The sequence below is a fragment of the Astatotilapia calliptera genome, chromosome 3 (assembly GCF_900246225.1).
Source record: "Astatotilapia calliptera chromosome 3, fAstCal1.2, whole genome shotgun sequence".
Taxonomy (NCBI): Eukaryota; Metazoa; Chordata; class Actinopteri; order Cichliformes; family Cichlidae; genus Astatotilapia; species Astatotilapia calliptera.
Window position 1 is genome coordinate 1,332,577 of NC_039304.1, and position 27,905 is coordinate 1,360,481.

At 48.3% G+C, this 27,905-nt stretch overlaps 3 protein-coding genes across 4 annotated transcripts in view; 2 read left to right on the forward strand and 1 right to left on the reverse strand.

Moving 5' to 3' along the window:
* hacd4 (3-hydroxyacyl-CoA dehydratase 4) overlaps window positions 1–713 on the forward strand; it is a 6,995-nt gene extending 6,282 nt beyond the window's left edge. The window contains exon 7 of the mRNA XM_026158869.1: window positions 472–713. Coding sequence (XP_026014654.1) covers window positions 472–548 — 77 coding nt within the window. The 3' untranslated portion in view covers window positions 549–713. The remainder of the gene's footprint in view (window positions 1–471) is intronic.
* LOC113015885 (NACHT, LRR and PYD domains-containing protein 3-like) overlaps window positions 1–27,905 on the forward strand; it is a 525,401-nt gene that overhangs the window by 350,990 nt on the left and 146,506 nt on the right. The gene's annotated exons all lie outside the window — the stretch shown is intronic.
* The window catches only part of focad (focadhesin), a 29,176-nt gene continuing 1,906 nt past the window's right edge, over window positions 636–27,905 (reverse strand). For both annotated transcript variants that reach the window (XM_026158203.1, XM_026158210.1), the window contains 43 exons: window positions 27,254–27,325; window positions 26,634–26,708; window positions 26,064–26,218; window positions 25,104–25,196; window positions 23,098–23,199; window positions 22,753–22,978; window positions 22,361–22,567; window positions 21,723–21,810; window positions 21,365–21,558; window positions 19,497–19,757; window positions 18,673–18,777; window positions 17,991–18,092; window positions 17,767–17,894; window positions 16,533–16,659; window positions 16,284–16,418; window positions 15,454–15,504; window positions 15,237–15,320; window positions 14,838–14,976; window positions 13,290–13,478; window positions 12,805–12,926; window positions 12,612–12,704; window positions 11,512–11,600; window positions 10,761–10,802; window positions 10,553–10,661; window positions 10,351–10,467; window positions 9,986–10,224; window positions 9,822–9,911; window positions 9,356–9,503; window positions 8,654–8,773; window positions 8,455–8,577; window positions 8,277–8,354; window positions 7,877–7,948; window positions 7,663–7,765; window positions 7,377–7,457; window positions 7,179–7,307; window positions 6,984–7,099; window positions 6,370–6,630; window positions 4,502–4,591; window positions 3,762–3,939; window positions 3,535–3,632; window positions 3,048–3,299; window positions 2,884–2,959; window positions 636–856 (listed from right to left, as the gene is read on the reverse strand). In XM_026158203.1, the coding sequence (XP_026013988.1) occupies window positions 783–856; window positions 2,884–2,959; window positions 3,048–3,299; window positions 3,535–3,632; window positions 3,762–3,939; window positions 4,502–4,591; window positions 6,370–6,630; window positions 6,984–7,099; window positions 7,179–7,307; window positions 7,377–7,457; window positions 7,663–7,765; window positions 7,877–7,948; window positions 8,277–8,354; window positions 8,455–8,577; window positions 8,654–8,773; window positions 9,356–9,503; window positions 9,822–9,911; window positions 9,986–10,224; window positions 10,351–10,467; window positions 10,553–10,661; window positions 10,761–10,802; window positions 11,512–11,600; window positions 12,612–12,704; window positions 12,805–12,926; window positions 13,290–13,478; window positions 14,838–14,976; window positions 15,237–15,320; window positions 15,454–15,504; window positions 16,284–16,418; window positions 16,533–16,659; window positions 17,767–17,894; window positions 17,991–18,092; window positions 18,673–18,777; window positions 19,497–19,757; window positions 21,365–21,558; window positions 21,723–21,810; window positions 22,361–22,567; window positions 22,753–22,978; window positions 23,098–23,199; window positions 25,104–25,196; window positions 26,064–26,218; window positions 26,634–26,708; window positions 27,254–27,310 (5,418 nt within the window). In that variant the 5' untranslated portion in view covers window positions 27,311–27,325 and the 3' untranslated portion in view covers window positions 636–782. The remainder of the gene's footprint in view (window positions 857–2,883; window positions 2,960–3,047; window positions 3,300–3,534; window positions 3,633–3,761; window positions 3,940–4,501; window positions 4,592–6,369; window positions 6,631–6,983; window positions 7,100–7,178; window positions 7,308–7,376; window positions 7,458–7,662; window positions 7,766–7,876; window positions 7,949–8,276; window positions 8,355–8,454; window positions 8,578–8,653; window positions 8,774–9,355; window positions 9,504–9,821; window positions 9,912–9,985; window positions 10,225–10,350; window positions 10,468–10,552; window positions 10,662–10,760; window positions 10,803–11,511; window positions 11,601–12,611; window positions 12,705–12,804; window positions 12,927–13,289; window positions 13,479–14,837; window positions 14,977–15,236; window positions 15,321–15,453; window positions 15,505–16,283; window positions 16,419–16,532; window positions 16,660–17,766; window positions 17,895–17,990; window positions 18,093–18,672; window positions 18,778–19,496; window positions 19,758–21,364; window positions 21,559–21,722; window positions 21,811–22,360; window positions 22,568–22,752; window positions 22,979–23,097; window positions 23,200–25,103; window positions 25,197–26,063; window positions 26,219–26,633; window positions 26,709–27,253; window positions 27,326–27,905) is intronic.

Below are 27,905 nucleotides of genomic sequence, written 5' to 3' on the forward strand. Positions count from 1 at the left end.
ACATATGTTACCGTTACTAGTTTTTTAACATGAGGTCACTGTTGTGGTCCTCAGTCGCTCGTCCTTGTATGTTAAACATGCTGGTTGGACGAGGGTTAATGAGGCGGTTAGTCGTGCCGTTGTCAGGCTGATAGAGAGACACAGAGGTCGGTCGCTTCAGTAACACGACCTAAATCCACCTGAGCTAGAACACTGAAGGAAAAGAAAACGTTCTCAGGTTCTCCTGATTTGTTACTGTTGGAAAAACTACGTGTGACAGTTTCCTGAGGAAGACTAGGACGATGAAGAACAGTTACAGGCCTCACTGTCACATCATCATAGTGTCCGAGCTTTCTGACCAGGTCTGTGGTGACAACACTGAGGAGGATCTTCTATCTGGGGATGTTAAACTGGTGTCATGAATGAAGTTACTGTGTAACTGTACAGTAACTGTGATGTAAAGCACTGTTTGGTTTTTGGCAATGTTTTCAGGAGCCTCGCTCACAGTCGGGCAGCTGCTGAAGGAGAGGCACCACCACCTGGAGAAGTGGAACAGGAAGAGGAAGTAACATGAAGTCACAGCTCGCTGGAGTTACGGATGAAGTCGAATTTAACGATCTGCTGTAAAGAGAGAAAAGGATGTTCTAAACCCAAAATGATTTGTTGCACTTTTATTGACAGCACAGATTCCTACAGTACAGTTACTGTCTAACATTAAACATGCCCACAGCTCAGACCAGCAGCCGTGCGTCTCTTTGTGTACGAGCAGCAACGCCTGAGCAGGACACCGAGGCTCCTCTGGGCTACCAGCCGTACGCTCTGGTCCACACGGCTTTCTTCTTGAACTCTGCAGAGGACTTGAGCGCCAACAGAGCAGCTGGAAGGAAGCACAGGAGAGATCAGAGGAATCAGAGAGATCAGAGGAATCAGAGAGATCAGAGGAATCAGAGAGATCAGAGGAATCAGAGAGATCAGAGGAATCAGAGAGATCAGAGGAATCAGAGAGATCAGAGGAATCAGAGATCAGATGGCTGTTCTGAAGGCCAGATCATTTGTTTCACCATGATGTTTGAGTAAACCTCTCTTAAAGTCAGTGTTGGTCAAGTTACTTGAAAAAAGTAATCAGTAACTAATTACTTCCCCAAAAAGTAATCCTGTTACTTTACTGATTACTTATTTTCAAAGGTAATTAGTTACTTAGTTACATTTTAAAAACACGATTTACAACCTGAAGAGGTGATAAAGCGATAGATCTTTCAATTCTACTTTTTCTGCATAATCCATCATACAAAATGTAATCAAATGGAAAAGTCTCTTTTTAAAACTTGTTTTATTAGTTTTAATCTTTTAACTTTATGCATCAAGCAAAAATTTAATTATCTGCAACATTCTCTGACTGGAAGAAACATTTAAACCTATTTTCTGCACGTTCCAGCACATAAAATAAAATATTTTGTGTGTTTACACTCACTCTTTCAAATAGATGCAAGTAAAACACAGCAGAAAATAAATAAAGTCACAGACTCAGCGGTCCTGTTGCTCTATTTTCACCTGTAAAGCAGGACTGGGGCAGGCGGAGGTTTACCCTGGTGCAGGTGAGCTGCAGCGGTCAGTGGAAGAAGTGACTTTCGCATCACGTAGTGTAACACGGTCATAAATCACATCTTGTTATAACCCCCAAACCGTTCCTGTTATACCTGACTGTTAGGACCTCCAAGCCTGTAGTTGTGTTCATTATCAGTTAGAGCCCCCCCCTCATTGTTCTTCTTCTTTGGTGCAACCCTATAAATACAGTGCTCTTTCCACACCTTGTTTTCTGACAGTGCTGTCAGCTGTGTGTCAATAAACATGGTGCCTTAGTTCTCATGTAAAGACGGCCACAGATGAGGCCTGTTAGCAGAAGCTCGTTTGGCCAAAAACAATTACTGCTAACAAACATCACTGCAGCTGTGTATATAGAGCCGAATCACAACAGTCCCCCTCTATGGTAACGTGATATTGTGAGATAACCTGCAGCAGTGCAGAGAAACCCTAACAGTCCAACGACCCTGTCTGAGGACGTGGTGAGGGAGGAGCTCCGACACAACCAGGTTCACGGAGGCTATGATTGGTTGGACTGCTCTGTCTCTGTGATCACTGACGGAAATATTTCAGCAGAAACTACAAACTCCATGTGTCTGAGCTGAAATTCAGGCTTCTAACCTGAACGCACACATTTGCATCCACAGCAGTGCGATGTAAGCACAGAAAGCTGTGCGTGGATGAGTAAACCGCTCAGAGAAGAACAGTGCTGCATAAGAACCAGTGCATGAAACACACGACGCATTTCACAAGGAGACCCGAACATACAGGCTTTACCACGAAGCTTTAGCTTCTGGGGCAAAACCAGTAAAGAAGAAACAACAACCCCGCCCTTCGATTTTAGACGGCCTATCACTCCACAGCAGAGACGCTGTCGTTCCCAGTTGCTTCCACTCTGTCACCTCAGCTGGAGTTTGTGTTCAGGTGCCATCCTATCAGCAGCACGTGCTGTAGACGCTACCAACCACCCGGCTGCTCGGGCTTTTACACCTGTGGCCACAGAAGTGACTGAACACCTGCACTCAGTGGTTTGGAGAGGTGAGTACTGTTGGCTTTACAGTGAAGTTTTTACCTGGAGGATGTAAGAACCTGACAAAACTCAGGCCAGGTCTTAATTTCAATGAGACCTGCACAAGGACAGTAATAATAATAATCTAATTAAACTGTTCATTTAGGTGTGATTTAAATCCAGCTCAGCTGTGTTCAAACAGGATTTCACTGTTTTGATTTCATTAAGCACTTTGTGGAGACAGCAGTCTGTGGGTAGTGCTGCCATGCGGCTCAAACAGAGTGTGTAAGTAGGAAAAAGGCTGCTTTGTTCACCTTTGGCTGTGCTGACCGTTGATGCTGACACGCTCTGCTCAGGAGCTTCCATGATGCTGAGCAGCCAGTCTATGAACTGAGACACACACGGGGTCATCCCTTCTGCACGTTTACAACGAGTGAAAGTTGAGCTAAAGTTCAAAGTTCACAGCGCAAACACTGACCTTGGGTGTTTGGCTGCTCCAGGGCTCCTTGTCCAGGAGCCGAGGGAGGCTGTGGGACATCGCTAACAGGCACTGGGACAGGGCGCCGTCCACCGACGACTCCTCGCCATATAGACCGTGTGTTAGAGCCTGAGGCTTGGGGGCTGGCTGCCATGGAAACCACTGGACCCGGATGCCAAAGAGGAGTGGCATGATGTGGTCACCCCAGGAAACTACTGCAGCAGCAAAGAGCTGGAACAGGAAGTCGGTGGCCTACAGAGCAGACTCAGTTAGAAACACGACACAGAATCTGCTTCCACCAACTCAAATACACAGAAGAAGAAAACAGCAGCAAGCTTTCCTCTGTCGGTGATGCTCGAGAGCAGCCTCGCTGCCATCACTGTAGTAAACATGGCACCGTCATGGTGGACCAGCATTTAGCTAAGCTCAGCTGCTGGGAGGAAGAGGAGGATGTGTGGGAGTCACTGTGGGTCACTCAGAAACATACCGATCTGGTGTCTCCACACTGGACGTCTGTTACGCCGTAGGCAACATTTCGGATATGTCCCATCAGCTGCAGGAGCCACTCCATCCGTCTGGAGATGCCTGTGACAAAGAGCGAGCTCAGCATGCTGACTAAATGACAACCACCATGATAAAACACACAGGTGTCAGTCGTCTGTTAGATCAGAAGAGATCCACTTTCCACGCAGTAGGAACGCCTTCCTGTCTCACCTGTGTTGATGCTGGTTGCCAGGCGACACTGGTAAAACGTCTGCAGGAGGAGCCACCCCACTCTGCGGCTTGGCCAACCACGGAGGACCCCAGCAATGACATCATTAAGACTAAGGAGGGGCACTCGTCCCTGAGAGGTCAGGTAGGCTAAGATGAAGCAGGTCTTCTCCATCTGAGTCTAAACAGAGCGCAGAGATGTTAAAGCCACAGCACACGCTCCTCCCTGAGCCTGGTTCTGCAGGAGGTTTCTTCCTGTTAAAAGGGAGTTTTTCCTTCCCACTGTCACCAAAGTGCTGCTCATAGGGGGTCATATGATTGTTGGCTTTTCTCTGTGTTATTACTGTAGGGTCGACCTTACAGTATAAAGCACCTTGAGCCGACTGCTGCTGAAGTGAACAAAGTAACCATGTGAGGAAGACTCCTCTAAATTACTGAAAGCTTAAATACTATATGGTTACATTTGGTCAAACTGAACGTTTACTCCTTTTAGAAATGCACGCTTTCAGAGTGGGCCCCCTGCTGGGCATTAGGAAGAATGCAGGTTTTACTGTCCACACACTGACAGCTATAAATAATAAAGCAATATGAGCTACAGGTGACTGGAATTAATTCCATTTCTCCTTCCACTACGAGACCAGCAACATGTGTTTTACCCTGTAAACCAAATGTACTTCTGCCCACATGGAAACAGTGGACGTGGTCCCTCTGTTCATTTTCTGCTGGGGTTATTAAGACTGTACCTCAGAGACTTTCATGATCCTCTCAATCTCTGTGTCAGACATCTCAGACAGACACTTGGCCACGCCCACATACAGATCCACTTCATTATCCTGAAACAAATGTACAAGAAATCAAACACAAACATAAAAATTGTTATTTTTTAGTTAAAATGTCTCATTTAAACAGCTTTGAACCTGTGTTCATGTGTTAAAGAGGCAAAGCTGGATGCCAGCAGGGCCCAGCAGCAGGACGAATAAAAGGCTTTCATTGTTAGACTGCACAAAGTCAGGGTTTCAAAACAGACAAAGACTGATTGAAGGAGATCAGCTGGTTTCACAGAAAGGTGAACAGAGCAGGCTAGCAGGTTCAGCTATTAGCAGCTGTTAAACTGAGGCGAGCTGAGGCGACACACACCAGCGCGCATATATCATCAACTAAATTATTCCAGCCATTCAAAAGCTGAAATGTAGCCACACTAACATCAAGTAGCATGAAACACGACCACTGTGCTGTTCTTCAGACTGAGGAGATTAATGCTGCTCAATGTGAAGACTACAGAGGATTTGGACAAAGGCTAAAATGAGTGTAACTGCCCGTGATCCTCACACAACTATTTGACTGTTTTCCTGTTTACTGTACTTTGAGAATGCCTAGATGTATAGATCAGCTCTCTCCTGTGAGTCTCAATGTGACGGCCTGTACAAACAAAGGTAAAAGGAGGTCTGGAGTGGCAGAAACAGCGACAGCTGTGTCACAGAAATCACTGTCAGCCAGAGCGAGCAGATGTGCTGGTTACAGCTGCATCATGGACCAAGAGGTCATGTGACCATGGTCCAGAGGTCTTCTTCTACGGGCAGAATCAGCTTTAAATGGACTGCAGCAAACTGTAAACACTTCTCTGACCAGGTGCATCAAACGTGACATCCTTCCTCATGAAGAGGAGGAGGAGCAGACCCTGCATCTCTGATGGGATGAAGGTCGTTAGTGTCTTTGGCACTGGCACACACATCTGTCTGACTACAGCCAGACTTCATCGTGACCTGCGTCTCACCTTTCTCCAGCTGAAAACATCTGGCCTATTAAGCAGCTGTTGTCCTACATCAGACCACCTGCTCTTCACGCAGTGCCACAGTTAGTCTGCACACACAGAGGGAATGCTCTGTGTCCATTCACTCAGTTTATCCAGCTGATACGTCCTGTGTGTTCTGCTACGGATGTAATCATGACTGCATCCTGTTTTTATGTTTGCAAACTTAATGTTGTCCTAATAAACCCAGACAGCCATCCCACCAACACATGTACAAATGTTTGCATGTTTCACTGAAGCACCCAGTTTGTATCCAAGAGTTCGACAGCTTTAACTTTTGAGTTTGACGACATCAAACGAACACTAACAGGAACCTGCTGCACATCATGTCTTTGCACTTGTTATAAACCTGACTGGCATTTCTATCAGGCCTCCTCATCCAACATCCATCAAGATAATTATGTATTACTTATGTCATTAATATAATAACTGAGCACAGGAAACAGATATGTGAGATACAGACAGGGAGGGGCCAGAGCTCCCTTTGAAGTGAGCTGTTACTGTTACTGTTACAGTTGCCACTGCTGTTATTATGATGCTGTGTTTGGCCCGTGTTCTTACAGCTGAGCTAACGATGGGCTGAAGCTGCTGTGGTGAAGAGAAAAGCTCATTTCCAGCCGAGCTCTGAAGCTCTGCACACCTACAGCATGTGTCACAGCTTCTTGCTTTGAATGAAATGGGTTTATGCTCCTGTTCGTGTCTGTGGGTGGACGGGAGCATCAGAGGATATCAGGATCCCCGAGCGTAAAACCAGGGACAGAGCCATGTATCAAAGAAAAAGCTTCAGCACTTAGACTGCACCTGGATTCGGTCGGGCAGGAAGGTGAAGATCTTCTCCGTGGCAGAGCAGAGGATGGTCCAGCAGCTGCTAGAGGGGTTTGGGAGGGCCATGGCCTGAGCCAGGCCCCGCAGCACAGAGCCACACAGGGACGCGCGCTGGGGTCGGAGGTCCTCCTGAAACTGCTGCAGCCCCAAACTCTCCACATACACCTGGAGCTTGTCCTCAGTCACGTGCTTCATCCACGAGCCCAGAGTCTCATAGAGGTGGGCCCGGGTCTGGTACTGGGGGAGACAGACAGCCAGTAAGGATCTCAAAGCCTTCATCATTGTAACAGGTACTGGACTCATGCTCTCCTACAGCAGTGACGAGACAGACTGCATGTGTGTCACGGTTAAAGAGCATCTGTTCAGCTTCAGAAGCCAAACGCTGTTTATTCAGACGTTTATTCAGCTGCTGTACGACTGAGAAGCAGCTGAGCTCAGAGGTGAGGCTGAGATGCTCCTGTTACCTGTTTCTGTTAGCTGTTCAAATATAAGCTGGACACCAGAAACAACAGATTAAAGTGGACCAGCCTATACACCTGATGGAGAACTGAATATCAGCTGTCACAGCGCTAATACACAACTGGACTTACGCTGAGACTGTGGACCAGGGGAGGGGACAACCAGGAGCCCAAAAAGAGAGCAGCGCTGTGGGAGGACTGGGTCTGACAGGCTGCCAGTACAACACACTGGTGCTGCACATCCTCTCCTACAAAACACAACAACAACACAGACTGAACAGGATCTGTGGCTGTGCTTCACGGACAGCACTGAGCGACAACTCTTACCAAAGCTCATCCTCATTAAAGGAGACAGAGCGGCGCTCCAGTTGATGGGCGGATACTGGAAAGAGGCGCCGACTGACGCCAAAGCGGTGAGAGCGGTCTTAACCAGGCCTGGATGGGAGGCCTGAGGACCTGGGCCCAGAGAGAGGATGTTACAGAGTTACAGCTTCAAACACAACGACCTCTGCAGATGTCACAAACCTTTGTGTCCAGCTTCTGCGATGAACTCCGTCGTGGATCTGACGACACTTTTCTCTGAGAGGTAACTGAAATCTGGAGGAACTGGGAGTTGGATCAAAGTAGTTAGTGCCCAGTAGCTCCCAGCATGTGTGTGTGTGTGTGTCTGTGTGTGTCTGTATGTGTGTGTCTGTATGTGTGTGTGTGTGTGTGTGTCATTCTCTAAGAGCTGAAACTTTATGAGGAATGAATTTTAAAGGATTACTGATGCTGCATCCAGCTCTGCTCCGCCCACTGACACCTGTGTTACCTGCTGTGTGACTGTGACTGCTGCAGATGTGGGCCAGATGCAAATGTCCCAGCAAGCAGGCGCTGTTGGACTGCAAACCGATGGCTCCAGAGAACGTGACGATCTGCAACCAGAGAGCCGACAAGAGGATGAAACAGACGCTCCGAGGTGAGGCGAGGGGAAGTATGGTGTGTAGTAATGGGAGTGAAGTCATATTTGATAAGTAAACTCTGACCTGTGTGACGGCCCGAATAACTTCATTCAGCCTGTTGTGCTGCTTGGACACGAGCTCCGTCTCACTCTTCAGCTGCATCAGAGGAGAATCAGCATCAGTCGGTAACTTTAGCTGCAACTAAGGTGTGTTTGCATCTCTTTGTGAACACGGGGACACTTCACATGGCTCCACACATCTGCACTTCTGTCACATCTTTTTTAATGCTGGGTTTGCCAGTGTGTTCCTATGGTAACCATGGTGATTCCTAAAACCTTACAGGGTCACATGAGCTCAATCCTCCTCCACATGCTTGAAACCACCAAACAAACATCCTGAGAAACAGCAGCAGGTGACGACATGTTTTCAGGGACTGAGTGAAGCACATGCTGATGCTCAGCTCCAACAGCTGCAGGCGTCTCACCTGAATGAGGTAACTCTCTGACCCCACCAAAGCCACCAGCCCGTTGACAGCAGCCAGCCGCTGCATGGTGGGACAGCCCTGTAACACAAAGGCAGCACGAAGGTCAGCGCTGGGACCCCAAACATCATTTCACGTGATTGGACATCGTTTACATGAACATGAACGTCAGGTTTTGTACCTCAGCCAGTAAGATTTTGATCCAGGCTGCGAGCAGGTGAGGGTGGATGTGCTCTGCTTTGCCGTGGCCGCACACCGACAGCCCGTGGACCGCTAACCCCAGAGCCAGGGAGAAGCCCGGGGTCTGGGGACACAGGGTCATCAATAAAACCACAAAGAGCTGCTGGAGCCAGAATGACCTCCATCAGCTACCTACTGACCTGCTGGCTCTCCTCAGTCAGGCTGCGCAGCGTGTCCATCACCTTCTCCGCCTTGGCGGCGTCAATAAGACCTGCGCTGAACGCTGAAACGCTCACACACGCCACAGAGTACGCCAAGACCTGCACACACACACCACATGTGAAGGTCAGTGAAAACTTTGTACGGCACACAGTTTTCAGCCTTCACCCCACACTGGCCGTGAAACGTCTCCACCTTGGACAGCTGCAAACAAAGCTTATCTGTGTTACACTTTTTATTGCTCTACAAGGTCACGACGACACGTTTTTACAGCTTACACAAGCCGAATCTGTTCCAGTCGTACAGTAAAGATCATAAGATGCACCATTTAAAGTATGGGTTTAACTGCTATCTCTGTTTTATTATTGGAAAGCACTTTGGTCAACTTTGTTGTTTTTAAATGTGCTATATAAATAAAGTTGGATTGGATTGGATTTTAGTGCTTCGAGGTCATAGGTCAAAGTTCACACATCACCATCAGGCTCAAAGTTTTAACTCTTCATGTAGCAGAAACTGTCTTTAGTAGATAATTCATCAAAGATCTGGAGAGAACTAAGTACTATCTCAGCTTCTTCTATCACAAGCGTGTGTGAGCAGACAGTTACAATCAAAGACTTGATCCTGTATCAGATTCAGGACCTCGGCTCTGTGTCAGCGTGCGAGCCGTGTGCAGGGCTGCTTACCTCCTGCTCCATGCGTCCCCGCCCACTGCAGTCCTGCAGGTTGGCCAGCAGCTTGTCGAGCATTAGGCTGACACGGACATGTCGACTCCTCTGTCCACTGCTGCAGAAGGCAGACAGCACTAGCCCCAGACCCAGTATGCAGCCAGTGCTGAGGAAAGAAGGCAGAACATGGAAAGACCACGTTTAATATGCTAACCGCTGTTTCACTGTTGAATATCCTAACATGCTTCCAGATGTGTCTGTGAAAAAGAGTAAATGTGCCAAACGAGCAGCAGCATGAATGCAGCCTTGGTAACAGCTGAATCTCCCGTTAACATCATGTAATGTTTCTGGATGATGGACGGATGCCACACAGGGACACTGTGTACACTCCACACACTCATTCTAGCTGTGAGTGACACTCTCTCAGCTTCCTACCAACCGTGTGATGTCAGTGTGCATTTACTCTATTCATAAGAGGACCTACTTGTATTCCAGGTTGGGGTTGAAAGAGGAACCTTCCAGAGCATCCAGAGGGCCAAAGAGGAGATCAGCATCCTTCTGAGCAGACTCATCACTGACAGAGGACAGAGGCAGTCAGTAACCGTTACGCTGTTGGTTCACATCAGAATCTCCTCCTGCAGACTGTACCTGAGGCGCTGGTGCAGCAGGGTGGACAGCACCATGCCCAGACCGAGCCCAGAGTGGAACTGGATGGCCTGGGAGTCGTCTGCGGCGGGGGAGCCCGGGAGGCCGGCCCGCAGTGCCGACAGGATGTGGGTCAGACTGTCCCGCTGCCACACCACGAGCACGGAGACGAGCAGCGACAGGGCGAGGCTTGCACAGGAGCGCGCTATGGTGCTCGCTGTGTTCTCACCCGAGTAGGAGCGCTGAGGAGGCCGGCAGCACAGGATGAAGGTGATCAATGCAAGAAAGCAACTTTCTATTCACAACAACTGTCACAGCGTTTAAATAACTCGAATCATCTGCCAATCACGGCTTCTGATGAAACTCACGTGTAGAAACCAGGGGAAAACTCGTCCTGTGGCCTTGAAGCTGCTGCTGCTGATGCTGAGCAGGGTGTCCAGCACCATGGTCAACCAGCTTCCTGTGGCCACAAACTCTGGTCCAGCCTATCAAGTCCAACAGCACTGAGCTAAGCATCTATATGATTATGAAATAGCAAACAGTGTGTAACAGGACCCTGCGGTGTCTCACCCCCAGGCTGCCGTCACCATCAGTGGGCAGGTTGCTCTCATACTTGGCGAGAACAGCAGCGAGGCCGCTCAGAGCCAAGATGGCGTTTCCTTGAACAACAGGACTGTCCCTGAAACGATCCACAGAAAGTCATTTCACAGTGCTCGCATCAGGTTACTCTGCACAGCTCACCAAACGTTTCCCTAAACAGAGCGACCAGGGGACTCACTTTGTAGCTGCTTTGATGACATCTGCCAGCTGATCTCTGGCCCTGTGTCAGAAACATGAGAAAAATACATTAAAAAGATGAAGAACGTGAATGCTTCCCTCCATGCTTTCTAAACAAGTCTGCGCTCCAATTCATCCCACAGATGTTCTGCTGGGTCAAAGTCAGGACTCTTTGTAGGCCAGTCAGGTTCTTCCTGTGCACACGTTCATGTTGGGAGCAGGAAATCGTCCCAAATGTCTTTGTATTTGGAAGCATTAACAATTCCTCTCACCAGAACTAAGCAGCTGAGCCCAACCTCTAAAAAACAGCCGCACTATCATCCCTCCACCACCAAAGTCAGACCAGTACCAGTCTCCTGATAACTGCCCAACCAGACTCCTCCATCTGCGAGACGGAGAAGCGTGAACACGACATTTTACAACTATGCTTGTTGCATCCGATCACGACACCGTCCCACAGACTTGATAACCTGTGACTGACATGCCTGAAAACCATGATTCACTCTCTTCATGGTCAGGAGGGAGAGCAGGTGGTCTACTGGTCAGGAGGTTGCTGGTTCAGAACCAGTTATTTTGGCTACATACTGCAGATGTTACCACAAAGTGTTGATGTGAAGTTTGGCCCACACAGCAGGGATACACACACACACACACTACAGTCATTACAGTAAGATTAGAGACGATGTACAAAAGCACTACCATTTATACACACAGTCTACACATATACAAGCAAGCATGAGTGTGGGTCTCACCACAGCCAGGCACAGTGATGCTTGTACTGCAGCTCCTGTGGATCCTCTTTGCCTTGTTTCTGGAGCATCTCTAACTCAGCACGTCGACCCTGCCAACAAAACCAAACCCTGAGAGGCCTTTACTGTAAGGTCAGAGGCCTCTGAGGCCTTTACCATAAGGTCAGAGGCCTTTACTGTAAGGTCAGAGGCCTTTACTGTAAGGTCAGAGGCCTCTGAGGCCTTTACTGTAAGGTCAGAGACTTTACTGTAAGGTCAGAGACTTTACTGTAAGGTCAGAGGCCTTTACTGTAAGGTCAGAGGCCTCTGAGGCCTTTACTGTAAGGTCAGAGGCCTTTACTGTAAGGTCAGAGGCCTTTACCGTAAGGTCAGAGGCCTTTACCGTAAGGTCAGAGGCCTCAGAGACCTTTACTGTAAGGTCAGAGGCCTTTACTGTAAGGTCAGAGGCCTCAGAGGCCTTTACTGTAAGGTCAGAGGCCTTTACTGTAAGGTCAGAGGCCTTTACTGTAAGGTCAGAGGCCTCAGAGGCCTTTACTGTAAGGTCAGAGGCCTTTACTGTAAGGTCAGAGGCCTCAGAGGCCTTTACTGTAAGGTCAGAGGCCTTTACTGTAAGGTCAGAGGCCTTTACTGTAAGGTCAGAGGTCTCAGAGGCCTTTACTGTAAGGTCAGAGGCCTTTACTGTAAGGTCAGAGGCCTCAGAGGCCTTTACTGTAAGGTCAGAGGCCTCAGAGGCCTTTACCGTAAGGTCAGAGGCCTCAGAGACCTTTACTGTAAGGTCAGAGGCCTTTACTGTAAGGTCAGAGGCCTTTACCGTAAGGTCAGAGGCCTCAGAGGCCTTTACTGTAAGGTCAGAGGCCTCAGAGGCCTTTACTGTAAGGTCAGAGGCCTTTACCGTAAGGTCAGAGGCCTCAGAGGCCTTTACTGTAAGGTCAGAGGCCTCTGAGGCCTTTACTGTAAGGTCAGAGGCCTTTACCGTAAGGTCAGAGGCCTCAGAGACCTTTACTGTAAGGTCAGAGGCCTCAGAGGCCTTTACTGTAAGGTCAGAGGCCTTTACTGTAAGGTCAGAGGTCTTTACTGTATGCTTTTGTAACACCTGCACAAACCTCCATAACGGCGTAGAAAGCTCGGCTCATGAAGCCCCTCCAGGCCTGTGGCAGCAGGAGGGCACGGTGCCACTCAGAGGGCTGGATGTTGACCTGTGCACCAAAATACAGAAGAAGGAAACAGTTCCTCTTTCAAGCTCTGCGTACACGACAAAGAACAAGCGTGAAAGGAAAGGAAGGAGACATCACGTACTTCATGAACGAGGGCTGTCAGCGTCTGCTGGTAGCTGCGGCTGCGGCTGACCAGGAAGCGGCTGATGGGTCTCCCAGCACGATCGGTCTGCACAGACAAACTGTACGACAGGAGCAGCCCAGCTGCACCACAGACAGAAAGGGTGAGTTATAATGGTGCTTCCAACAGTAACATGTTGGTACACAGACACACTGTTCAGCACGCGTGGGTTAGAAATCTCCACCATGTCCTGGCTTCATGAAAACCACACAGATTAAATCTGCAGATTATCTTCATTTTCCAAACCTCTCCTCAGAAAGACGTCCCTTCCTGTAGCTCCACATATTCTCCCTTCCTCACCAACTTAAGAAACATAACTTTGATATGCTGACTGACAGATTTGACCCATGTGAAAGGCAAAGCAGCTGACATGTTCATAGTCACATTCGACGACACCACACAGTCGATGTCACTGAGACCAGCTAAATGAGCTGTTACTGGGTCACCTGCTAGTCCTGGCTTCAGCCCAGGCTGCTTGTTTTTCTCGTAGGTCTTGAGCATGAACGACGGGATTCCTGCCACCGTTTTACCCCGGTCTGAGCGGAGGTTACCCCCCCTCAGGGCTGAGAAGTAGATTCCCCGTGGCATCTGACTCATCTCCTGCCTCACCAGTGACGTCAGGAAGAGCTCGAAGGCTGGGAACATAAAAGAAACACCATCAGTGCACCATCATCAGCATTACTCAGTATCACATGCAGATGTGACAGATCCACGATCTCTCCAGGGAACCAGCAGGAAACACCAACACCTGGTGTCTGTTTCTGTGCAGGTATGCTCAAACAGCTCAAACAGCTGTGATGTGGATGGTTGTGAACAGTTGTGCTAAACAAAATGTTTTAAATCATGTAGCATACACGTGTTCCTAAAGTATCTTAGCGGTCCCAGGACTGCACTCTCCTGCACAGCTGCTTTCAGGGTTACAGCCTCCAACGCTGCTGCTGCCACTAAGACCACTTTGTTCTTGACCTCTCCAGTCCCTGCTACTCTGGAAGCTGAAGCACCCCCGGCCCTTAGCCCTACTACCGGGTCGACGGGGCTTCTAGTCCATATGTGGCGCGGCTGTTTCTATACACTACAGCTTCCTGGTTGTGCTTTGAGTTTATGCTATCCCAGCTTGCATCTTACATCCTGCTACTACGTGGTGGAAAATGTCCGTAGCACCTTTGCACAGTCTGCAGCCGTGGTAGACTCCCTCCTACCACAGCTCTAAGGATCTGGATCTTTCTACCAGTCATCTGGATTCTCAGCATCTGTTTTAGCATCTGCAAGGATGTGGCTCTGACTGATCTTCATCCTGCTGGCTCTGGTATACCCAGGTGGATCTCACTGACTCCTCCCACACAGCTTGATGTCATCCATCTACAGGATGACATTTGATGACATCACCTCTTAGTGATGAGCTGGCTTTGGGGATTGAAGCCTGTGCAGACAGAAGCTGGGACGTTGTCTTTGTACACTGCACACTCCAGTACTGTCTTCCACAGGTCCTGATGAATATTAGCAGTGCGCTGAAGCACAGTAACTAGCAGGTCAGTGTGCATGAGTGGGGCATGGAGTCAGGCTGGTCTGCCTAGTCTCAAGTGCTCTTGTACTGTCAGAATGACATGATAGCAACGAACCAGGAGCCTGTGCTTGTGTTGTTTCTAATGCCTTTCAGAGTCGTGTACTGGCTCATGTGCCTCCACAGCTTCACAGAGCAGCTCCTGTGTCGTGGAGAGGCGAGTAATCGGGCCGTGGTTTGATGGTTCTGTCCTGTGTTCGTGCCTTTAGCATTCCCCATATCTATAGACCGCTGATCACTGAACGCTTCTTCCAACAGTAGACGTGGATTATGTCGGGTCCCGCTGTGGTCCCCAGACTCATTGTTGGATGTCTGCTTTGTGATGTCGACTGCCTCTTGCTCTCTCTCGTGTCCTGGATGGATCTCTAGAAGCACTTTATTCTGTCGGGACCACAGGATACAACCTGCTGGTTTGTTGGCTGCTCCGGTTTACCTGGAAGAACAGACGAGGTGGTGAGAGTCATCAGCTTCACATAAGATGAGCCTGGGACGGAGAGATCCTTCTCCTCTTCCTCCTTTTCTTTACTCTGTTCATCTTCTTCGTTTTCAGGCAGCTTTGCAGGTGGTCGGGCCTTCAACCAAAGAGAAGAGAAGAGCAGGACGATTCAAACAGAGAGCTGACACACGGCGGCGTACAGGAATGTTTCTGAACACGCTAAAACAACTGAAACGGTCAGCTTCCTCATTAACTAGTGCCGCATAATTACATCTGACTAACGTCTGAGGACAATTAATAAAGAAACATTGCAAAATGATCTGGCTAATATGTTAGAAAGCACGAGTCAGACAAACTGCTATGATGTTGTTATGAGAGTGGAGCAGGACTCTTAACTGCCTCAGGAAGGTGGTTTATGGTGTGGTCTGTTTCAGGAAAGTCTGCCAAAGCCCTGTAGCCACAGCTGGACACCTCTGGATCCTGTTACAACACAAAGGTGCAGACACAGGTTTCTGTTTCCTACAAAATGATGAAACTTATGCGACATCACAGCGTATTTGTGCATGTAGGAGTCATCATGTCAGCTGTGTGTGTAGATACAGTATATACAGACCTCGCTCAGAGCATAAGTCCACAGAATGCTGACCACCTCTTCTTTTAATTTCTAAGAGCAAAGACACAAAATAAGAAGTGAATTTAATGCACATTTAACACACACACACACACACACACACACACACACACACACACACACACACACACACACACACACACACACACAAGACAAAGCACTAGAATCAATAGAGGATTCCAACCTGTTTCTTATATATTCTGCAGACTTGTTACTCATTACTTTTTACATGTATTCTGTTACTCCCCAACACTGTGCACAGGTCCTGTGGCTGCAACCCAAAAGCATCACTATCAGATGTCCTGTGCTAATACGCCATGTTTGGTTTTGGTCTTGTGTTTGTTTAGATGCAACTTTGCTAACCTAAGCTGTACTGCCATATCATTGTTAGAGAGGAGGAGAGCTTTCCAACAAGCAGCACTGCATGGTCTAGGATTCATCTGCTGGGACGGCCACTGCTGCACTGTGTTGAATCCTCCAGAGCAACAAATGACCAAAACTTCTGTTTTTAAAAAGATGCTCACACTCGCTGATCCATTTATTAGTTACTGTGAAGTCCGACCACAGCAGGACTCTGAGGACTGGACCCTCACACGTCTGTACTTTGTGCTTCTACACAACTTTACATTGATGTGCTAACTTTAGCTACCAAACACAGTGATGTAGAGATGTGACTCTACAGTGAGGTTATACAAACAGCTGGTGAGAGTCCTGTTTACAGACAGAACCACAGAGAAAAACATAACCTGGTGGAGTTCCTGTGTCGCTCTGTTAGCTCCTCAACACAGAGCAACATGAACGTTACGACGCACCTCGTACTGCTCTGATTTAACTGTGAGCTGAGGCACCAGAGCCAAAAGCTCAGCGATGGCTTGAACCACCTCTGGCTGTGAGTGACAGCTGAGCTCAGGCCAAACAGTTCTCCATGCTGAGATAATATCCACCACCTGAGAAAGAAAGATTTGTTTTAAGACCAGAACTTTGGAAAAGATTCAAAAGTTATAATCCAGAAAAATGATGATTCCTGAATTTAAAGAGACAAATGGAGACAGGCGAGGTACCTCTGCTCGACACAGCTCCTGTAGTCCCTGCAGAACGAGAGCAGCCGGGGTTGCCAGGTCTGGTCTGTTGCACTGTTTTAAAGTGAGTGAAATGGCAGCCACCATGTCCCCTGCATGCTGGTAAGGCCTGGTTAACACACACATCAGCGTGAACAAAGTGGGAAATGTGTTTCTTCTAATTTTGTTACCATTTTTATTTAAGAAAAAAGCATTAAAAGTGCCAGGACACGTGTAAGTAAGTAAATGCCAAACACAGCTTCTTATCATTGCAAACTCTTATGGCTGCAAATGTTTTACAATAAAAGCAAACGTAAGCATTTGTGAAAACAACAAAACAGCTCAATGATTTGCTAAATTTGTACGGTAGCATCCATCAAGAGGGTTTCCCAGGTTTTCACTAATGCTGCTAAAAAAGCTGCATGTACATGTTAGCAGGTGTAACAGGCCCCGGGAGGATGAACAGTGTGCACCAGCTGGTTAGAACAAAGGAAATAATCAAATAAAATCATCGTTTTATTTCATCAACACACATAAAGGCCAGTTCACAAAAACTGACAAGCATTAGCTAGCAGCTAACATGTAAAGGACGTGTGCAGGAGCCTGGATGCAGTTTGTGGAGTTTATATGATCAACATAGTTTTTGGGCTAAAGGTTAAAAGTATAAAGTTATGGCTCACTTGCTTAGAGTTGTATTATATGGGAAGCAGTGCTTACAGACTGACATAGTTGGATTTCTTTTGCTTCAAATGTATGCTTTTATTTTGATAGTCTGGCAGAGACAGGAAGTTAGCTGCCTCTCAGTCTCTCTGTTTGAACTGAACTTTGTAAGACTTTGATCCTTCTGGATTCAGGCACGTGTAGCTGCTCTGGACATTTGTACGGAAATATTTAAAACTGGACTCCTGCTGATTTTTGGAGAAACAGGGACTCAGTGGAGCGTCGAGCTGAGGCTTCATTCACTGCAAAGCTACAAAGTGCATTCATTTATCTTAACAAGCAAAGTTGATGTGACTGAAAAAACAAATATTTCTATTTTTCTGAACTTTCATCAGCTTGCTGAGCAGAAACATCTATGAAGAGTCCAGTCAGTGATTATTACTCATTAGAAGGGAAGATGAAGAATCCTGGTGTTGGAAGCTCACACTGTCTGCACTGTGCATGTAAAGTCCACTGAATGAATGAACCAGTGAATGTAGGAAGTGCCCACTGTTTCTGTAAGTATGGGAGGACCCACCTCTCTCTGCAGATGTCCCTGACACAGGCGGCCCTGGCCAGGATCTGCTCCCACTGGGCGTCCCTCCCCAGCACCACCCTGCTGTCCTGCTGGCTCATTAGACGCTGCAGCTCTGGGTAGACCCGGTCCTTACAGACATGACCAAAGCAGCACACAATCAAAGACAAACAGAAGCTTTGAACACATGAATATGACATTTATAGTAATGCGTTATTATTACAAACCTGTTTTTTCCACAGAGCGGTCATGAGGCGCAGTCCCACTGCTCTCAGCTTGGGGGAGCCGGCCAGCATGTGCAGACTGTGCAGCACGATCGGGAAGCAAAGCTGGAATATTACAGCACATATGATCAGAGCCAAGTTTACAAGAGAAACACACGGTTACAGCTGAAGAAGGCAGATGTTAGACGATGACTGCTGGTTTGGAGAGTCCAGCTCACTGACAGAGTGCTTTATACTACAGAGCACTGCATCTATCCCACACAGAGGCTGCTGTGGTGGAGTCCAATCCCAGCTCCTACAAACTGGGTACAAGAAACACTGTCTGTGTTCACACAGAGAAAACTGTGTGGGAGACGTGGGAATTTCTCTTTGTTCCTTTGTCAAAGTGCTAAACATCGAGAGGGGAACATTTCAGATATTCGCTGCTATTGGTGGATTGTGCTCACAGGCTGGTATTTGGGACACGCGGGTCCCTGGTTTTTAAACTCTAGAAGCCTCCTGGATGAAGAGAAGCTCCTCAGACTACATGACCTGGATGACCCCACAGATAAAAGCTCATATGTGTGTATGATGGACTAAAACACACTGTGAGCGCTCAGATGAAGTAGAAAGGTGCTGCTGATGTTCCAGCCCCGTCTCCAGACGCTCACAGTCAGTACAGGTTCTTCTTAGTCGTGCTGCGTACCTTATGAGTGCCGAGGTTTGGCAGGCTTGTGAGAACAGCGTGAGCCAGGACGGGATTCTTTTCTTTGGTCAGTTTGAACAAAAGAAGCAGCACGAGGGGCGGGACCTGCAGAGGGAAACACCCACATCAGCAAACACACCAACCAAACATTAAATGCACTTTGTCAGACCGTACAGAGGCTGCATCACTGACCTGTACGTGCACACGTTTAATGCTGTCGAGCCAAAAACATCACTTTGAATCAACATCACTGCAGTAAATCATCATTTAGGTTTCATAGTGGTTAGCTTCTGGCTTTTCCTGTAACAAAGACCTGCTGCTGCACGTTTAACATGACAAGTACGAGCGAGCAGAGATCTCCAGAGGACTCAAATATGCCAACAACCTTCAACCAGTGCATCCAAACACCAGTGTGTGCAGCACTCTGGGAGCAATTAGAGCAGAAGGTGAATCCTCTGGGGCCCGGTGCACGCTTGAGTAATGAGGGGTAAACTTCACACTTCATCTGCAGCTAGTGACTCCAACACAAGTCCAGAGAGAGGTCTGTCCCCTTAGAGCACTCCCTAACCTCTCCCTTTATACGGCAGCAGATTAGCAGCAATCACACAGCAGTGACAGCTTTTATCTTCCTGCTGATCTGAACCATTTCAAAGTCATGTGTTGGTGCCAAAACACCAGGTTATCAACATGTGTTTCCTGCTCTTAAAAAGACAAACACAAGCTAGCTCCCTTACATACAACATATCTACATGTCAGAGGGAACAACATGCATTACTTTATATTCAGTCCACAGATTTAAGAGAACAGTTGTGTGGGTTATCTACCTGGCAGGGGTCGGCAGCAGCGACAGCCTGGCTTGCTTTCAAAGCCAGCTGGCAGATGTTTTCCTGACCCATGATGATGAGATAAGTCACAATCAGGACAAGAGAGGAGGACAGGCGCTGGCTGGACGACAGGGTGGAGCTAACCGCCAACAGCCAATCGGTCGCTGCTGCTGGATTGTTGGCCACTTTGCGCAGTACCGACAAAGACACGCTGAGCTCACTATACCAGGAACTCAGAGACAGAGGCAGTGATGGGGCAGGCTGAGGGAGACAGATTCACGAGAAACAAATGATAAAGAACAAAGAGCAAAGCTACAGATGCACCATGAATGTTAATGAAGTGTAATTTAAGGATCAAGCAAAGCATCCCAGAGGAACAACACTCCAGAGACTGGATGCTGACCCTGAAGAAGAGGCAGTAAAGACAGCCCTGTTGCTATGACACTGAGAGGGAAACAGTATTTTTGGATGGATGTCGTCTATGCTCTAATGCTCTGTCCACTCACCACCTAACACCTACCTGCACTATTGTAACAGTGTTTCTTTACGTGGCTACACCTCAAAGAAAGACTCCAAAAACTGAATGTGAGAAACAGGCCTGGGGCTACCTGTTGGGTTACCTGTTGAGTTACCTGCTGGGCTACCTGCTGGGTCACCTGTTGGGCTACCTGTTGGGTTACCTGCTAGGCTACCTGCTAGGCTACCTGTTGGGCTACCTGCTGGGTCACCTGCTGGGTTACCTGCTAGGCTACCTGTTGGGCTACCTGTTGGGTTACCTGCTGGGTTACCTGTTGGGCTACCTGCTGGGCTACCTGCTAGGCTACCTGCTGGGTCACCTGCTAGGCTACCTGCTAGGGTACTTGTTGGGCTACCTGCTGGGTTACCTGTTGAGTTACCTGTTGGGTTACCTGCTAGGCTACCTGTTGGGCTACCTGCTGGGTCACCTGCTGGGTTACCTGCTAGGCTACCTGTTGGGCTACCTGTTGGGTTACCTGCTGGGTTACCTGTTGGGCTACCTGTTGGGCTACCTGCTAGGCTACCTGCTGGGTCACCTGCTAGGCTACCTGCTAGGCTACCTGTTGGGCTACCTGCTGGGTTACCTGTTGGGCTACCTGTTGGGTTACCTGTTGGGCTACCTGCTAGGCTACCTGCTGGGCTACCTGCTAGGCTACCTGTTGGGCTACCTGCTGGGTTACCTATTGGGCTACCTGTTGGGTTACCTGTTGGGCTACCTGCTAGGCTACCTGCTGGGCTACCTGCTAGGCTACCTCCTAGGGTACCTGTTGGGCTACCTGTTGGGTTACCTGCTGGGTTACCTGTTGGGCTACCTGTTGGGCTACCTACTAGGCTACCTGCTGGGTCACCTGCTAGGGTACCTGTTGGGCTACCTGCTGGGTTACCTATTGGGCTACCTGTTGGGTTACCTGTTGGGCTACCTGCTAGGCTACCTGCTGGGCTACCTGCTAGGCTACCTGTTGGGCTACCTGCTGGGTTACCTGTTGGGTTACCTGTTGGGCTACCTGCTAGGCTACCTGCTGGGCTACCTGCTGGGCTACCTGCTAGGCTACCTGCTGGGCTACCTGCTGGGTCACCTGTTGGGCTACCTGCTAGGCTACCTGCTGGGTCACCTGCTGGGTCACCTGCTGGGTTACCTGCTAGGCTACCTGTTGGGCTACCTGCTGGGTCACCTGTTGGGTTACCTGCTGGGTTACCTGTTGGATTACCTGCTAGGCTACCTTCTGGGCTACCTGTTGGGCTACCTGTTGGGCTACCTGCTAGGCTACCTGCTGGGTCACCTGCTAGGCTACCTGCTGGGTCACCTGTTGGGCTACCTGCTGGGTCACCTGTTGGGCTACCTGCTGGGTTACCTGCTGGGGTTTATCCGTGGGCCTGCTAACTCTGTGCAGCAGGCTGTGAGCCAGCCTGTGGTTGGTGCTGTGTGTGTTCTGGTCAGACAGCGGCTCAGTGAGACCCAAGCAGGACAGGAGCTGCAACACGGGGAGAATCAGGACCGGACTCAACCAGGGCGACGCCTCCTCTTGTTCAGGGACCAAACTCAGTGCTGTGTTAAGAGAAAGAATATCTCATGTAGGACACAAAGCTCTGTGAGGTTCCAACCATGACCTGCACAGGACCTAGTTTTGTTCCCACTAATTCTTTCACTGCTTCAAAGTCTCTTAAAGGAAGCTAAAGCCAGCAGAGCTTTGTCCAAAATAATCACTTTACCAAGTCTGAGAAGGCTGGTCAGCTGATCTGAAGGGGCTTCCAACAAGAGCAAGGCCACGCCCATCACCAGCTCATCCAACAGCAACTCCTACAGAAAACAAACAGCGATGCCAACAGGTCAATACAGGCCGCAGGCCACAGAGGCCCGAGGGCTCACACATTACAGCACTGACTGGTTCACAATGGGGGACATTTGACCCACATGTGTAAACCTCTCCAGGTACACAGAGACACGGGCAGCGTGAGCGCGCTAAAGTGAGACCCGCTTTGATTTTCAGCCATCATGGAGGACAAAAGGTTTCACACCTGTTCAGGCCTCAAACTCAGGTGTGCTCTCCCTGGTAGGAGCAACAAGGCTGAAAACACTGAACCAAACAATGCTACATTTCTACAAAGTGTCTTTGAGTGTCAGATATTCACATGTCAGCTCGCTGCAGTGAGTGAAGAAGCTGATAAGCATTAATGCCAAATAAGCCACTGCTGGGAGTCCAGGCTCAGGTTTGGAGCAGAGACATTTGCACACGTAAAACAAAAAGCATCCCTTTTGTTTGCTTCCATATTTAGGCTCGCTCACGTTAACCAGCACAGCAGCGCGGCTTCTTTATCTTTGCTGGTGTCTGTTTACAAACAGCCATCACCTGACAGGCTGGAACCAGCTGCTGTATTAAGCCGATTATTGGTCTGCAGTCTCCGTTGAACTCGAGGCATCGCCGACATGCACACAGCAGCTGCAGAGCCAGCGCCGCTTTCTCTGGTTTCCACTGGTCTCCAGAGCTCCCAGTTAGATCTTGGAGCAGAGCGCCCACAAATGCACACAGCTCCAGGACTGCCTCCACGCTGTCCACCTGCAGGGACAGAGAGGAGAGGCTGACATAGCTCCATCCTGCTCTCTGTGTTAGTCACTTCCTGTCAATCTGAGCGTATGCAAATAAGAGAGACACATTTAAAGGATGGTGGACTGTAACATACAGAGTGGAAACATGTCGGCCGTGTCTTTGTACAGTTACCTAACATAACTTCAGCTTGTTACCTGCATGTGTGGAACCAGCTGACAAAGACAGAGCAGCAGCCTGTCAGACACTGGGGACAGCGTTTCCTGCTCCTCGTTCTGGGGGGCGGACCTGGATCCTCCCTGAATGGGCAGCAGCACCCTAAGAAGACTCTGTCGAAGGAGCGCGTGCTCGGGTTGCCTGTGCGGTTGGCAGTATAGGTACCGAAGGAAGGGGGCCAGCATGGTGATATAAGCCTCTTTATCTCTGTAACGTACACACACACTGGAGTCAGAAGAACCTCTGAAAATATATCATCTGATAATGTCCAGTTGTCTTCAAAGACAACAACATAACAGGCTACGACAGGAGCCAGTAAGACTTACCTGTCAACAGCTTTCTGGATAAAGTCATCGATCTCGAACAGCAGAGCCGGCCAGCAGTCCTCTCTGTTCTCCAGGGCTGTGACGTACGGGTGAGGGCTGCTCCTGCAATGGACGGGTCAGTGTCCCAGCTCTGATTCAAGTTATGCTCCCAACAAACCACTGAGTCAGTCTATTACAACGAAGACAAACTAAGAAGGCCTAAATCCACACAAGACCTGTCGCCTTCCTCCTCTCACCCCAACCAATCACAGCACATGGCCCCGCCCCGCCTTGAGGCGACTGTTGTTGTGATTTGTTGCTGTATGAATAAAACTGAATTACAAGTTCTCCAAAGAACAAACTGTTAACACTAAAAACTATTGACGGTGTTATTTTAAAGCATCCACCCTTTACTGTTGGCCAAGTGCTACACATCGTCACTTTTGCAGAATGCAGTCACATAAATAGTCCTCCAACATCCGTACTGTTTCCACACAAACTGGACTTATACACTCACTCCCACAGTGACAATCTAAAGGCAAAGTGTCACGTAGCTGCCACCTATGAGGATGAAAACAAGCTTAAAACTATCGTGTACTCACACGTACCTCTAACCAGAGTCGAGTTTGAGAGACTAAACGTTAGCAGTTCCACACACACTAACGCATCCACTGATACCATTATAGATCCAGCCTCCGTGTTTCCAGTCTTCACATGACGTAACCTGTTTGACCACGTGTCACCCTTCAGCACGCCATTTCCAGACCCTGAGTTTCAATACAGCGCCAACTCGTCAGCCTATCAGAGCACTCCCCACATTTCAGCACAAAGGAAGCAAACAATCAGGAGTTTCTTCTATTTATTGTGACTCAAAGTCTGGTGTTTCAGAGCACTGGCAGGCAATTTGGACAGGGGAGATCTTTCTGTTGCACCGCTGATTTTTATACGGATGTTCACGAGTGTCTTTGCCTTTGAGGTGAAGTCTGCATTCATCCACAGGACAGATTTTATACACTAAAAAGAGGAGAGCTCACTATATTGTGACCAAACATCACTTTTAATGTTAAAACCCTGTTGGTTCTTACAGCGGCCCATCACTGCAGCCACAGCACCGTCTGTCACTCTGTCCTCACTCGTGAACAACACCCACAGATACTTAAACGCCTCCAACTTGGGCGCCAGCTCGTCCTTGACCTGGAGTGGCTGCTCCACTGTTTTCAGCTTTGAACCACAGCCTCAGACTTGGAGGTGCTGATTCTCATTCCCAATGTTTCACACGTAGCTGCAGAATTACTCAAAACAGCATCGATAACAACACCCAGCAGGAATAGATCCGACAGTGATGGCAAAACGGACCAAGCTCCAAAAGTCTTGCTCCATTGCCTCACCAAGCTCCTCGTACAGCTTCTGCAAGAGTTACACTCATCCTGTCGATATCTGCCAGAAGATAGCCAAGCCTAACAGGATGCTTCAACCTGCTGCTCCTGAACCTCCAATGTCTATCTTCTGGTTCAGGGATTGCCACCACCACATCAAAGTCCCCCAGTAGGACTATGGAGTTGCTAGATGGGGTACCCACCTCACCCAGCAACTCTAAAAAGTACTCTAAGCAACTGTTAGTCACATATGCACAAATGACTATGGGCACCTGTTCCCAACATGACGGCACAGGGAAGCACCCGTCCTGTCCACCAGAGAAAACGTCTAAATGCTGGCATCAAGTCAGGGAGATACAAACGTACCCATTCCCTGCCTGCCCCCTCTCACTCTTTACATGTAGTCAGTATTTTTCAACACGCACTAGTTTGGGATGTTCATGCTCCAAGAGCCAGTTTATAGCTGCGACTGAAGCACCAGGGCCACGACTGCCACCCCACAGAGCACCGGACCCCTACAGCACTTCAAGTGGGTGATGGACCAATGCTGCCTCTTTGGACTAGCAGTAAGCTACAAGCTATATGTAGCTTGATAGATTACACAAGACAACATGTATGAACACCTCTAGATATTAGACACGAGATACTTACCTGATAGAATACGGACAGGTGAAGAGTCCATCGCTCTGGTCAGCCTGCATCTCCAACAATCGCCGAATGACTTTTATCAACCCTTGAGTGTGTCTGTTGGATATCAGAGTCAGAATAACTGAAAAAACTAACAGTCTGAGCGTTTTCAAATGTTTGCTTCAAATAGTTACATTATGCTGCACCACGAGGTCAGCGTCCAGATTAGAGAGCATCTGTGGAACAGTGACCTTTAACATTTTCATGTTTCAAAGCTATTTTCTTTACTTCATGAGCCCTGATGGAGAGCAATGACATCGTGGATTTATCCTCAGCACAGACTAAGCTGTGACCTCCATGTGTCTAACTCGGTTTGTAGACTGTCAGTCGGGCTCCTGCACTGGAAGCATTGACTCTGTGTTACACACTGGTAGCTGGAAAAGAAGGCGACTGGACTTGATTAAGTTTTAAAGATGTTTCCTTCTTATACAAGGTGGAGAGACCCACATACTTAAACCCTACAGGGCGTTGCCCTCCTTGGAGATGGTCATCGAGCTATTTGTCATGTGCGTCGTCACATGAGTATAAACAAAAGCGTAGGTCATTGTCAACACCAAGGGTTAAGGGTTGAACCACTATGAGACCTTACCGCGACCCATCATGTGACCTTTGAGGTCACCTGAGGCGAGGTGTGAGTGGGCCTTTAAAGGGATTTAAAGACTGAATTCGTAACAGTGGACAAACACGGCCTTCTTCATGCCTCTTCTCAGTTCCCAGTGTTAGCATTCTCATGCTAAAGAGAGCCTTCTTTGTCCTGCTGATACACAACCTCGTCCTGCTGAGGTCCGTCTTTCATGTTGTGCCTTTGTGCAGCGGCTGTAACGCTGCATGGACGCAGGTTACAGAGCCTCTATCAGACTCCTTGACAAACAGCTGAGCTTTCTGAGGCAGGATCGTGGCGTCCAATAACTGCGTGTTGCATACCTTGCAGAAGGCAGGAGGTTGAGGACACCATTGAGGATGTAGTCCAGGTCTGCATGGCCCTGGTCCACCAATAACACCAAGGTGTCACAGCACGCTGAACACACCACAGCACAGTCACTGCAGCACTGCTGCCACAAAGCTTCCAGTGCTGGGCCCTGAACGACAACAGTGATGCAGTCAGAGTTTCAGAAGTTTAACAAGACTATCTGTGCCGTTTCACACATGCACTGAAGCCCTGAATGAAAACGGACAGAGACAGAGGTGCAGGTGAAAATGCAATCTGTCCCACTCAGTTCAGCCACTCAGCACTGATTCAATCCCACAAGGTTTGATTCAATTTGGACTCAGACAGTCAGAAATATAACTATGCTCGTTTCTCAGTGCATATCCATATTTTATATCTGTGTATAAAAACAAAGCTGACACTGTGAGATCAGAGGCGTCAGCCTCACAGCAGATGTGTCAAAGTCACTGAGGATAAAACACAGGACCACATGAAGCAGATGTTCCTGCTCTTTTATACTTCATGTAACTAAAGAAATGATCATATGTGATCTTACAGGAACTCACCTGAGCACAGGACCAGGTGATCTGCCCATCTGACCCTTTTTCCTTTAAGACAGCTGCAACAAGACTTCTCACCGTCTGCAACACAAGAAAATCACACTTCTGTCCCATTATTCACAATAACAAAGAGAGGAAGAGAAACCAACACTACAGAGTGAGTGAATGAATGAATGAATGAATGAATGTGCCCACAGGGACCTGAGTCTGTGTGTTCAGTAAAACCTGCCTCCCCTCTACATAAACACATTATACACACGAGTGTGAGTGACTCAGAAACCCTCGTGGTTGCCAACAAACATACAAAGTAACTCTGTGTCTTGGATCTTGTTACACTGTAAACTCACCTCATGTCTCTTTAAAATCCTCCAACAGCTGCACACATGCATCCGTGCACCTTACAGTCATGTTTCTCTATCAAATAGTTACGTTACTCTTTACTCTGTCTTATCAGGAGACTTTTTTATGAGTGTTGCTGAATTCCTGTTAATGGTAGAGATTTTCTGCCTGTGTGAGCTGCTAGTTTACCTCTGTCAGTAACAAATCACTCGTACCTGTGGAATCTCTGCAGACAAGGGAAGGATCATTTGTATCATTCGGATGGGAGGAGTCACAGAGCCTCTTACCTGGGCTTGTATGACGGGGCTGGGGAACTCGAACCGTGTCTTTAAACTCTCCATCATGTCACTGGATCACACCTGTGAACATCCAGAATCTCCATTAGAACAAGAGGAGGAGGTTTGAGAAAAAACACAAAAACTAAATGGGGAGTCTCGTGAATCCAAGCTGGGAGCTGGTCCACAGGAGACGGGCCACTGAGAGACAGCTGAAGGCACTGCTGAAGGCACTGCCTCCTATTCTACCTAGCAACAACAAATAAGGCTGCAGTCTGAGGAGGGAGTGCTCTATCAGTATAACTTTGTACTACAAGCTTTTTAAGAGACGACAGAGGCTGATTATTCGAGACCTCGTCTGTCAGAAGGAGGACTTTAAATCTTGGATTTAACAGGGAGTCAGTGAAGAGGAGCTAATATGTGACAGATATGCTCTCTTTCTACTTCCTGTTGGTACTCGTGCTGCAGCGTTTCAGCTTAACTGGAGGCTTTGAGGCTTTTCATGGCACCTGTCTGATAACACTGACTCACAATCATGCAGCTAGAATCACTCTCAGCTTAGTTCACAGACCTACGTGGTTGTTTGTGCACACTGAATGATATATTCTGCTCAAAGATGGCTCCTCACAGCTTCACTGGAGGCCACGATGATGCTGTTTCTAAG